Raw genomic sequence first — 12,989 nt, 5'->3', positions numbered from 1 at the left:
ATGTTCTAGTGCTCCTTTGTTTAATATAATGACATTGTAATGTATTATTTTTTTCTGCTTAATTACTAACTAATGGATCAAATTTGTTTATAGGATGGAGCAGTTCCACCTCCTGGATCCATACTACGAGGTGAAGCACCGAGGACGACTCACTGCCGAGGGGGAGGTACTTACTTTGATCTTTGCTTTTCATTTATTATTAATTTGTGTACTTATGCATTAAATAACTTGATTGTATGGTTGCAGGAACTACCCCCGCTTCGACCTCGAACGCATGACAAGTTCGAGGAGATGCGGTATGACGACAGGTACACACCTCTGCTGCAGAGGGCTGGCCTGGATGTCATATCGTATCAGGTTCGTCGTGGGGGCGATCACAGCTTTGGTTGACAGGTGCACCATTTATCTATAGTAATCGTATGTTTTTTTGAACAAACTTTATCTATCTTTCTGAAAACCCTAACAACAATGTTCTTTAAATTGTAGGTGGAGGCCAGAAACTCATAGTTTCCACCTACCTTGTGGAGAGATGACTGTTACACTCCAGGACACTCAGAAGATCCTGGGTTTGAGTGTTAGAGGTCGTCCAGTTATCGGACGCTGCAGGCCCGATGGTTGGAGGGCCAGAGTTGAGGCCTTCCTTGGAAGACCACTTCCTCCGGAGGCACCGACGCAGCGCACCACTGGGGTACCAATTGCTTGGCTTAGGCAGAGCTTTGGTAATTGTCCGGCACATGCGGACCAGGAGACAGTTGCCTACTACTGTAGAGCTTGGATCTTGCACCTATTTGGGTGTGTTCTTTTCCCTGACGCGATAGGGGACACTGCATCGTGGATGTACCTCCCGTGCCTCACTGACTGGGACACCACAGGTACTTTTCCCTTACACAGTTATTATTAATTTGTTTCTTATGTTTACGTATGCATTGATTAAATTGATTGCAACGGTTTCAGGTACTTACAGCTGGGCTTCGGGAGTGCTGGCTTACCTATACCGTAGCCTTTGTGAGGCGTGTCGTCGGACCGCAAGTAGTTCTTCCGTTGGTGGTTGTGTTTACCTACTGCAGCTTTGGATGTGGGCTCGTCTTCCAGTTGGACGGCCCATAGTTGACGCTCCTCGGGAATGGTTTGCAGTGGGCAACCCTCGTCACCGTCCGACGTTTGCCCATCTTTGGGACCAGGCGAAAGTCGCCTTCAGCAGGACTTCACGTGCGTACGTACAGTATGCCAATGAGCTCGACACGCTTAGGCCCTCCATGGTGAGTAAAATGCAGTAGTTCTTGTTTATTGTATGCTCGATAGTTTGTCTAACTTGCCATATACATGTCTTATGTTTGCAGGTTAATTGGGAGCCGTACACGGCGAATGATGCGCTGCATCTTGGAGTAAGCAGCATGTATAGCGAGGATGAAGACTTGTACTTGATGATCTGTCCTCTGATTTGCTTCTATGCTGTTGAGTGGCACCTTCCAAATCGAGTAGCCCGCCAATTTGGCTTGTGCCAGCAATGGCCTGTCCCTCCATTTGATACTTCCGTGGAGCTGCACAAGTAAGTTATTTTGGTAATTTATTCCATGCATTTGATAGATATGTTGACTGCAATTTATTCAAAGTTCAATATTTATTCAAATTTCAATACCTTAAATGTTGCTGAAAATTACATGATTGCTGAAATTTATTTGCTACTTGGTCCAATATAAATCCTTGCTGAAATTTATTACCCCCTATATGCATGTTGGTACTTTTTACATGCTTGCTGAAATTTATATAAATGTTGCTGAAATTTACATGCTTAGTGCCTATCCATGCTTGCTGAAATTTATAAATGTGATATTGCAGATCCATGCTTGCTGAAATTTATATCCTTAGTCTTTTCTATCATATTTGAAGTGTGCTACTACAACCTACTTGCTGAAATTTATTTCATACCTACTATATTCATGTTGCTAGTTCAATATTTTAACCCCGTACTGAGTTTTAGAATCAATGTTGTTAAATCTGTGTTATTATTTTCATCTTTAATATTTAATTTTAGGATTGATCGTCAGAAGCAAAAGAAGACATTTGAGTTTGAAACGTTGCATCGTCAGTACATAGAGGTGTGGGACCAGTTTCATGACAACCTCTACGAAAATGAGCAACCACATACCAACTACAATTTTCGTGCATACCTTACTTGGTACCTAGGTGTTACACGAACAAGGTTGAAAATTCAGTGGACCCAAGCAGATTATGCGTACCTTGAATCATCTGAGGATGAGGACACTTCCTATGACCTAGCAGCACGACAAGGGACACTTATCGAGGCAGCACCTGTCTTGGACCGAGTGGTACATGTCCTTTCCACTATACAATTGTACGATTGTTGTCCTTTCCACTTTATAAATTGCACCTATATAAACTATTACATGTCTTATCTTATAGGGCAACGCAATAAAGCAATCTGTACTTGACATCGAACGGTTTCCAAGAACAGGTGTGGACGAGCACACACTAAACAACTTTCTTGGAGTAAGTACTTGACATCGAATTTATCTAAGAACAAGTATTACGACCCTCATTTATCATATATCTAACAATATGAATTTTAATGTTTGCATAATAGAGACTAGCACGTAGGCTTAGGCGTGCTGCAGCTCGGTGCGGTTGCGGTACTAGTGCTGCGATGAATGTGCATGTGCCACAGGAACGACAATGCAACACACCTGTTGTGCATGGTACATCTTCTTTGGGAGGTATAATTTTATTAAATTTGTTGTTTAATTGAACTAAGCAATTTTCATGGTATGAGATAATGAATTAAGTGCACACATAATTTGAACAATGTTTATAGGATCTGGAGGACAGAGCTCGTCTCGGCCAACTATGGACACTTTTCAAAGCGATGATGATGAGGACGAAGAGGGGGTGGCCGAGGAGCGTGACTATGACGAGCTTGGGTTATCTCAGCTTCCTGATGCTCCTTCTACTCAGCCTACGCAGGTTGCAAGAAGGCGACGTCGTTCGCCTTGTAGGTACACTCCAGGCACCGATGCTCTTGGCCACAAGGGTAAGGGTAAGACTAGGAGGCAGTGAGGATGACTTCTGTGCTAACACCATGGTAGCAGCTTAGAATTGATGGCATAACTTCTGTTATTTTGCATGTATCGACACTGTGAACTTTGTGGACTATTTGTACTATATGGGACTGTATGGTCTCTGTGGACTATCTGAACTATCATTCCTGATGGCGTATGTGCTTGTGTTGTGATATTTGGATGAATCAATGTTTGTATTGTACTGTGATGTCTATTTATAACTGTGGATGTACCATAAATAGGGGAAACTCTTGCAAATTTTTTCCATGAATTATTCAATGTAGTGCACATATTCTGTGGTCCATTCCTATTGGTTTTCGCAGTGTAGGCTTTTCAGAAACAGTGAACCAATATGGCTTTTCATTGAATCATCACATCCGAAACAGTGAACGAATCTAGCCTTTTCAGATGACAATCCAAATAGACTTTTCAGTTTTCAACTAGGCTTTTCAGTAATAGAATCTAGGCTTTTCAGGTGCATTTATTATATACTACAACGGCTACCAACTATTGGGTTCCTATATATATACGCAGTGGTGAGAGCGTTGCTACTCACTTGAGATTGTTCAGTTCAAGTAAAAATGTCTGGAGGGTCGTCTAGAGGGAAGGAAAAGGGAAAGGCGGCGATGAAGGGTAATCCCTTTCTTTGGGAGGGTCCTCTTGGTCCTAAAGACTTTGAGGAAGCAATTTATGATAGGTTCCCCCTTGAGAGCAAACATGATTTTACTAAAGAGGCACCACTGAGGGCATATGATGACCGAAAAGAAGAGTGGCCAAAATGTATGCATGGTGAGGATTGTTTGGTGCAGATGTACACAGAGGGGATAGATGGAGGCCGTCGTTTCTTCAAATGTCCACGAGCATGGGTAAGTCATATTACTAATTCAACCTTCAATAAGATACTCTCTTGTGCTAAAGCTACATACTTATTGCAGTCATCCTTGTCAAAAGAGAACTGTGGCTTCACCAGATGGGTCGATCCTAGACCTATTCATCCCCATGCAGAGTACATCTACTACCTGCAGGACCGTATCTTTGATTTAGAAACGGAAGTTAGCTGTGGTTACAAGGACGACGAAGAGGACGACAACAGCAATGCTACTGGCTCCCAAAACACAATATGCAATGATCCATACTGCACATGCCCTAATCACAAGAACAAGGGCCCTCCTTCACCACCACCCCCACCACCACCAACAACAACGGGAGGATACTATGGAGAAGGGGCAACACAGTTTGCTATGTGGCCACACTACTAGGTAGAACTGAACTAATTCACATGCCACATCCATATGTTTGTTGTTTGGTTTAATCACCTAAGGCATGTTAGGGTTAGTCGAAAGAACTATGTACCTTTGTGTGGTATATGTTCTCACATGCCATTCCCTGTGCTTGTTAATTGCTTGAATTACCTAAGGCATGTTAGGTTTAGTCTCGGACCTCTGCACCCTTGTTTGGTGCATGTTTTGACATGCCATTCAATGTGATGTGTGCTACTAGTTATGCAATATACTAGTTCGTTAACTTCTATTTCAACTAATTATCCTCATTTCATTGCCTATGCAATACTCAAATAAAAATATTGTCTACTAATAATGAAACCAAATTAAAATTGCTAAAGTGCATTACATAACAACAAATTGAAAAGTCCAACACAAAACAATATTGTCCATGAACCAAACAAAGAACAAGAAGGTAATGTAACTACTGAGTGCAACGAGGCCACTTTCCCTTCCTCTGGGCATCTGGATTCTCATCAATAGCTGCCTTCGCTCGGCGCACACGCTCAAGCTTCTTTTCCCTCTCCTCCCGAGCTGCAGCAACACGTCTTCTTTCCTCCTCTTCCTTGTGCTCCCTCTTTTGAGCCTCCTCTCTACGTCTCTTCTCTAATATCTCTGCACGCTCTGCATCCCACTCCTTTAGGCCTTGTAGAAGCCGCTTGTCGGACTCCTTAACCTCAGTGTCGATCCACTGCTCAAAATCACACAATGGTGGAGGGGTCTGCAACAAATATATTTGTTCAAAAATTTAAATCATGCTTCGTAGGACACAAATTAATAAGTTCACAATAGAAAAAATAACTTACAATAAAGTTACTGCGGCGTTGTTTTGGCGTAGGCTCCCAGGCAAAATTCGAACACATCCAATACCTCTGCCGATAGGTTTCCTCGTCTTCCGAAATTTCTACCTTGCAAGGATCACCACAAAAGCACATAGGTACTGCAACACCGCTAGGAAGCGGCTTGTGGATGTACGGACTACCGGTCGTCCGGCCATAGCTACAGTTCAAATAATTCAATTCTAAGAAGTCATAGCAAATAACGATTGAACCGAAAACTACAATTTACCAAATGATAAATAATAACGAATGAAATTTATCGAAACATGTCGAAAGGTTACCTTGGTTTGCTACTTTTTCCACGACGTGGCATTCTACGATTGCATAAGAAAAATATTAATCATCCATTCAAAAAACTATAAATGGTTTATCTAAGTCTACAACATACGTGTAATATAGGTCAAATCAATGAGTCAAAAACTAATATGTGAAAGAGTATACCTGGCTCTTCAAGATCTATGGAACAAATCAAACTTTTGATGGTGCAAATATTGAATCCAAATTCGTGCTCGGTTTTTGGAGAGAAAGAGCCGAGAGGGGAGATGAAAATATGAACTGCGTCCACGGGTAGCGAAGGGTGTCGGCCGATTTGTAGCAGGGAGCTCGGCGCCGAGATCTGTGGCGCCGAGCTCGGCGCCGTGATCTGTGGCGCCGAGCTCCCTGCCACGTCAGATCCACGTGAGAAGGCAGTCCAGGACCTCGGCGCCGTGATCCATGGCGCCGAGACGTGAAACCTCGGCGCCATGATGCATGGCGCCGACCCCTTGGGTCTATTTCTGCATTTAAGTTTTCCAGGGGTCCAATTGTAAACTTTTTTTTAAAAAAGAGCCAAATTGTAAAAAATTGGGACGTCCCACCTCCACTTTTGAGAGGCAGCAGATGGGCCCGGGTCACCCCCTGGTAAACCCAATCCACATCGTCTAGACTGTCGCTCACTGGGGCTCAAGTCGTCAATCCACAGCTCAGACGGAGCTGTGGCGGAGGCAAGGAGCAGTGGGACCAGGCCTGTTGTCTCATTTGGGAAAGACAAAAATAATGAAGCCTCAACGGGATCCTCAAACGGTGCAAGATACTACTCCCTCCGTCTTCATTAGTGTTAGTACTTTTTTTATACAATTCTAATCAAAGTTTGAAAGGTTTGACTTCTCGAGATATGAAATACAATTCTTTTGTGAACAGAGGGAGTAGACTACAAGAGCAACTCCAGCAGCATCAGCCAAATCAGGGCTCCTCTTTTCTGATTTGGGTGCTCCTACTTTTGTTGGCCAAAATTTTACTTTTACTCCAGCAGCAACCCCAAACAAAATCCCCAAAATCCATATCGGTAGATAATAACATGAGGGATTCACTCATCATTGGGCACGGGGAGGAGCACATGGCCAAGGCATCGAGGCTGCGACCGCAGGAGGAGAGAGGGAGCACGCAATAGTCGGTGGGAAGCCGCCGCTGCCGGTGGAGGCTGCGAGTGACGGGGCGGGGAGGGAACTGAGTGGTGACCGGATTCGCTCCTCCGGTGGCCGCGCGGGGAGGGCGCCACTGGAGCTTGCTGCCACATGTGGAAATAGAGAGATCGCTCCCATGAACTCGCGCTTGTGATTATAGCTGGGGTGGCCATGCTCGCTATGAGTAGGGGAACAACCATGGTTCCGTACAACGCGAGGAGGAAAATGACTGGATGATGGCTAGGGGGTGAGCCCCGGTCTGGAGGGCGCCTATGTAAATTTTTGGGCCTCGGTAAAGGATGGGAACACACTTTTGTATGTTCTTAAAGTGTGTATGAGACTAGTTCTCGATTATGAGAGTAAATTTTCTTTATTTTTATTAAAGCATAAAATAATATATTTAGAGCTTTTGTTAGCTTAATAATAAAAGGCTACTTTTCTTAGACGTTGATGCTCACATATACAAGCACACACTCGTTTGGAGAAGCTCATAGTATTTTGATCTTTCTAGAGAAGTAAAAGCTGCTAGAAGCTTCCAAACAAAGCTTATAAATTACCGTTGAAGGGCTCCGAGAGTAGATAAGGTCATCAACTAAGGTGAACATGGGTATGGTCACTTTCTTGGAAGTCCTCGCGTGGAGTCCGCGGTGAACCGAACCCGTCCATGCTGGCTCGCCTGAAGGTTACCTGGGCACGAAATACCCAGAATCAAACAGAAAATATCGAGAACTAAACTAAAAGTAGCGAAATCGAATTTTTTGGTATCTTATTTTGTTCCTAATTTTAAGAAACCGAATTCATCGAGGTAAATTTGATACTATACCTTAGGGAACCAAATTTACCGAAACGTGATAAGTTTGAGTGTAGTTACATTATTAATAGCGCTATTTTAGTCTATTATATTATATATTATACATATATTATATAATTTTGTGGACTTGTATATGTATGTATTTGACACTATTATTCTCTATGAAATTATTTTCAAATTATGTTAAAATTATCTTTCAGTATTACATGTCTATGGATCAGTTTGGTATTTTTCGGTAAATATCGAAACCGAACCGAAAGTACTGAAACCGAATTAATTTTCTCGGTACCAATTTTTGAAAGAAACCGATCGGTATCTATTTTTAAAGAAACCAAATTTCTATGGGAACCGAAGTACCAAATGCCCAGGGTAACCTTAAGGTGCGCCTCCTCCGAAGCGGACACAGAAGTTTACCAATCAGGCAATGACCAAGCTAGGGCCTTTAGTTTCTAAAATTTTTTAAGATTCTTCATCAAATTGAATTTTTGATGCATGTATAGAGCATTGAATATAGATAAAAAATAATTAATTGTATAGTTTAAGTGTAATTTACAAGATAAATATTTTGAGTCTAGTTAACTTATAGTTAGATAATAATTATCAAATACAAATGAATGTGCTATAATAGCCAAATCTAAAAAATTTTCCCAAACTAATTCTTCTAGAAGAAAGCAACGCCCCATCCTCGACTATAATTCTTCTAGAAGAAAGCAACGCCGCATCCCGCGACGGCACCTTTGATGGCTAGCTTCTAGTACCGCGCGCACTCATCTTCTGCAGGTGGGCCCGGGCCTCCCACTTATAAACCCAATCCACCTCGTCCAAATCGTCACTCGCCAAAGTCGTGATTCCACATCTCAGGCAGAGCCAACAGCATCTTCCTTCTTCCCTAGAGCACCAGCAATAAGCGTTGCAGGCAAAGGAGCGGTGGGCAGCCGGCGGTCTCTCATGGCGGGAGCGGTGCCCCTGGCCACGGCGCCGGCACTCGCGGCGGCGGGGAGCCTGTACGAGGCGCTGCGGGTAGGCCGCGCCGCGACGCAGGTGGAGATCAAGGTCGCCTACCGCGCCATGGCCAAGCGCCTCCACCCCGACACCTCCCGCTCGTCCCGAACTGCGGCGGCGTTCCTGGAGATCCAGCGCGCCTACGAGACGCTGTCGAACCCGGACGCCCGAGCGCACTACGACCGCTCGCTCGGCCCGCGGCCGGGCGCCGGCGGCGGCATGCGGGTGCGTCGGTGGGAAACGGACCAGTGCTGGTAGTGGTAGTGGTAGTCTGCTCCCGTAGTGTAGTCGCGTTGCGTCCTTGGCGCTACCAAGCGCCCTGCGTCTGTAAATTTTGTGTGCAGGTCGGAGGGCCCTGTTGCCACGCGCTTAGCAGTAGGGCCCACATGTTGGTGCCATAATTTTTGTATGTAAATAACAGTAAGCTAATGGTCATATAAGTACACTTATCTTTATAAGCACACTCAGACATAATATCTTATCAGCATCTCCGTAAAAACTAAGATTGAACTCAACATCGTTAAATCCTAAAGTAAATCAAGAAAAAATACGAGCACCTCTGTGTTCAACCTAAAAAATAAATCCAAAAAAGTACAATCACACATGTCAAGTTAATTACTTAAAATTAAACCAGGTGGATAGAACCCAAATGAACTACACTCAGTTTAAAATAATATAATCATGTTAACAATATCAGGCTTAATACACTACAAACACACGAAAACCACAGGTTGCAAATTTTTTTCGCACAATAGGTGATCACACTCAAGTGCACACTACAAAGATAATAAAAGAAAGTCCATCTAACCCCCCTCAAAATCATTGGCTATGTATGATTTGTCTCCTAGATTTTTAAAAACTCCTTTAACTCTTGAAACCTCATGTTAATTAGTCGCCCTATGTAGTGCCATATTAACCATCCTATGTGCATATCAGCAATGAGGGAAATAAATTAGACATTCGCGGTAATCTTCTTCACTTCCACGGTTCTGCACATCATGCTTCTCCAATCCTTCCATTATTTGGCCTCCGTTGCGTAGTGGAGTGCCTCACTACTTCCAATATGAACAGGGAGATGAGATGATGGGGATTAAAATAAACTTCGATCTTTGGTTATTGATCTTGCTGACATTTCAGCTTCTTTTCTCTTTTCAGGATCTATCTGCAAGAGAAACATCTAAGCTCTTGGACCTGAATATGTAATAGGATGAACGAATGGCCTCCAAGGATATCTTTGCTTTAGAATAAAACAACTAGCACTAGTTAATTAACAATGAGTGGCACTATCCTATGCTTTAGAATAAAACAACTAGCACTAGTTAATTAACAATGAGTGGCACTATCCTATCTAGCCCGGATCCAGCTAGTTCTATTGATCATGTCCCCTTTCCAACAATTGCATCTTGTCTTGGGGCTTCATTTTTGGAAGGTCAATTAGACTTAAACAACGTATAGCAATATTTTTTCCCAAAAATTACCCAAATACATTTTTAGAATAAATATGTACTTAAAAATACTAAATTTTATTTAACATTAGAACATTTATAGAAAATTTTGTTTTAACTCAGAAAAATATGAAACCAATTTCATTTTTTCCTAATTGTACTCTACCTTTTTTTATTCCTTGCTTAGAATTATTTGAATCTTATGGTCTTCTAAAATTTAAAATTTGGCTAAATATAAAATGGAGGATGCAGAGCAAAACAAATGTTGCCTGCTGCAGCGTGAATCACCACGTAATCCTTCTATGCAAACTAAAAAACATTTTCTCAATAGCAATATCTTGCTTAATCATGTATCATGTGATTTGACTTTATAACAGCATTGTCTTCTTTAGGGGACATCATGACAATGATGTGGACTTAATTATCAGTGACAGTCGGCTTGCAACTTCTCAAGCTCCCGAACTGACGTGTGCAACTTGGGCGACAACATTGTGGCCACTTGTCACCATCATAGGTCTGCGCACACACCGAGGGCAAATGATTGAGCAAGAAGGTAGTTTGGACAAGCTCAAAATGTCGAACTTCATTCATTTCATATAATCTTGCTCTACAAAATCTTCTATATATATATATATATATGTTTTACAAAGTCTAAGTGATCTCTATAAACGATAGTCTAAATTACCTCGTTGAAATAGCGTGACGTTAACATTATGCCACATCAACACCAAAGCAAATCATGTTAGCAAAAACCAACTTACATAGAGATGTAAACTGAATGTTTTCAAGAGTTGAGAGTCTAAGAATCTGGTTTTCTATTAACGGAGGCAAATCAGACTACAATGGTCGGATGTACTTTTTCAGACAGATAAACAGAACACACAAGAAATGCCACGCTTTCACAAACAGGCCAGAGGATGTGTTACACACTACCAAGAGCCCAAGACGATGAACCTACACTCCGGAACTCAATGTAGGCATGAAAATAGAGGTAATACATAACATATAAATATGCCAAAACAGATCTATGTATCCAACATCCAAGTTATGAACCCAGATAAACTCAAACGAATAGGCTCTCAAGACCATGTCGCACATGACCAATTTACACCAGACATCTTCCCCCCATGTTAACTACAGTACTATCCTTCTATCGGATACAATGTATCACTCCTTTAGTCCTTTTCTTTTGGTCTCATTTGTGATGCAAAATTTTCTATGTACAAATATGCAATACCCTGAGTGTCACTTGTGGCCCATCAACACCGAAGTGATTACATGTAGGATTAAGCGGATGTTCGTTGTGTCCGATGTATTGGTTGTTGGCATTGACTGCTGGTGCACAAGGGCACCATAGACTTGATCAAATATTGGCCTTACATGCATAGCGATCATTGGATCTGTTGGTTGTATTGCCACAGCAACATTTGTCATCCATTGAAGCTTCCTAGTGGTATCGTTGGCAAATGTCACATGCTAGCTGCTGGAAAAGGGCTAGGAGGACACCTTGGTTCAGAGGGATGGGAACCATTCCACATAATGTTTGCAAATCAACCTGAAATAAACGTGTAAATATGCACATAATATTTATATAAAAATAAGATGCCAAATTATGCACATAATATGACTTCTTTCTGTAATGCGTGAAGCATGTTCCACTAACTATTAATTGAAAGTTTAACCGACGATAACATGACTTCTAAATTTTCGCAAAAGATTCAGTTGAGCCTAAGTTTTTTTTGCTCAGTGTTAGAGTATATGAGTATTAGGTCCATGAGGCCCTTGTGTTTGACACTATACTCCTAACCCTCTAGGGTCAGCCCAGTTATGGAAAAACATAAGTTTAGCATGGTATCAGCTTAGGGTTTCCTTCCCTTCCTGTCCCTGCCAACTCCAGCCGCCGCCCACCTCTGGCCGGCGTGCCGCCGGCAGCCATGGCAAGCCGGCCTGATCCTCCTCCTCCTCCTCCTCCCTTCTACTTCAACCACTTCCCTCCTCTCCCCACCTCCTCTTGGGCGCAAATCGCGCGTCACCCGCCGCCCAGGCCCGTTTCCAGCGACACTGCTGCCCTGGCCGCCCGCGCGGCTGCTGCTCTAGCGGCGCGCGCAGGGCCGGCGGGAGCCGCGGAGGCCGCGGCGCGCGCAGAGGCCGCGACGCGCGTGGAAGCTGCGGCGCGCGCAGAGGCTGCGGCACGCGTGGAGGCTGCAGCGCGCGCGGATGCGGCGTCGCGTGGCGCACGGGTGGATGCGGCCGCGGGAGCAGAGGACCGCGCCGATCCGGCGGCCACTACAAGAATCATGTGATTTTTTGACTTTCTATTTATGTCACTACATATGAAAATAATGTCACAACATAAGAGTTATGACAATTAGTTGACAAAAAACTATATGTCAAAAAATCACTGTCATAAATGGATCATGTCACATTTGTATATTCTTTGTCATAAGGTATAACATTGGTTATTTGTCATAATATCTGAGACCTCTCCACCACACATATTGAGAAGATGTGTCACTGATGTGAAGATAGCTGTGACACGTATGGAGAAGACGCGTCACTGATGTCGCATCCTTAGTGACACCTATAGCCAAAACGCGTCACTGATAACAATTTGCAAAAACAAAAAAAAAATCTAGATGCACCGTGTACATTTCTGAATCTCATGTTTCACAATATGGTACATTTCATAACAGTACACAAATATTTCACACTTCACAATACAAGCTCTTGTGATCATAATACATGACAATGTTAAATTGTAAGTGATTACATAGAGTATCCACCAAATCTATGAAGTAACGGTTGCTTTATAGAATAAATGGCCATACATATATACCTCCTAGCTACCTCCTTCCTCTTAGCTCAATGTAGGCCAACTGCTCCCAGGCTAAACGGATCAGCGCGACTAGCAAGGATGGCGACGACAACGGATCCTACCGGAGCTCCCGTGGCCCCCAGCTGCGAGCTCTCGATTTAGCCCGAGCGGTGGAGGAAGGTGGAGGCGGCACGAAGGGAGTGCCCCCAACGAGCGCGGCGTGGAGGTAGGAGGCGTGCCCACAAGGCCCCGACGAGCGCGGCGGCGGGGGCATGAGA

The 12,989-nt window shown here is 43.4% G+C and overlaps 2 protein-coding genes across 2 annotated transcripts; one reads left to right on the top strand and one right to left on the bottom strand.

The window, feature by feature from the left end:
* On the top strand, positions 303 to 3,302 carry LOC110430926 (serine/threonine-protein phosphatase 7 long form homolog). The gene is made up of 8 exons (XM_021449154.1): positions 303 to 393; positions 487 to 872; positions 955 to 1,259; positions 1,341 to 1,549; positions 2,036 to 2,330; positions 2,425 to 2,511; positions 2,606 to 2,735; positions 2,834 to 3,302. Exons 1-8 carry the CDS (start codon positions 341 to 343, stop codon positions 3,073 to 3,075), a joined length of 1,707 nt encoding a protein of 568 aa, XP_021304829.1. The 5' UTR covers positions 303 to 340; the 3' UTR covers positions 3,076 to 3,302.
* On the bottom strand, positions 4,600 to 5,293 carry LOC110431378 (leucine-rich repeat-containing protein 59-like). The gene is made up of 2 exons (XM_021450455.1): positions 5,164 to 5,293; positions 4,600 to 5,078 (listed from the first exon to the last, which is right to left on the bottom strand). The coding sequence occupies exons 1-2, from the start codon at positions 5,290 to 5,292 to the stop codon at positions 4,782 to 4,784; spliced, it is 426 nt and encodes a 141-aa protein (XP_021306130.1). The 5' UTR covers position 5,293; the 3' UTR covers positions 4,600 to 4,781.

Source organism: Sorghum bicolor, chromosome 10 (genome assembly GCF_000003195.3).
Source record: "Sorghum bicolor cultivar BTx623 chromosome 10, Sorghum_bicolor_NCBIv3, whole genome shotgun sequence".
Classification (NCBI taxonomy): Eukaryota; Viridiplantae; Streptophyta; class Magnoliopsida; order Poales; family Poaceae; genus Sorghum; species Sorghum bicolor.
The sequence above is the reverse complement of the archived record's forward strand: the minus strand, read 5'-3'. Positions and strand labels throughout refer to the sequence as shown.

What these genes read in the sequence shown, in the direction of transcription:
- LOC110430926 (XM_021449154.1), top strand. Translation starts at nt 341, where the DNA reads ATGTCATATCGTATCAGGTTCGTCGTGGGGGCGATCACAGCTTTGGTT. An exon ending in CACTGACTGGGACACCACAG is followed by an intron (nt 873 to 954) that starts GTACTTTTCCCT and finishes CAACGGTTTCAG; the next exon opens with GTACTTACAGCTGGGCTTCG. An exon ending in TGGTACATCTTCTTTGGGAG is followed by an intron (nt 2,736 to 2,833) that starts GTATAATTTTAT and finishes CAATGTTTATAG; the next exon opens with GATCTGGAGGACAGAGCTCG.
- LOC110431378 (XM_021450455.1), bottom strand. Translation starts at nt 5,292, where the DNA reads ATGTGCTTTTGTGGTGATCCTTGCAAGGTAGAAATTTCGGAAGACGAG. An exon ending in AACGCCGCAGTAACTTTATT is followed by an intron (nt 5,079 to 5,163) that starts GTAAGTTATTTT and finishes TATTTGTTGCAG; the next exon opens with ACCCCTCCACCATTGTGTGA.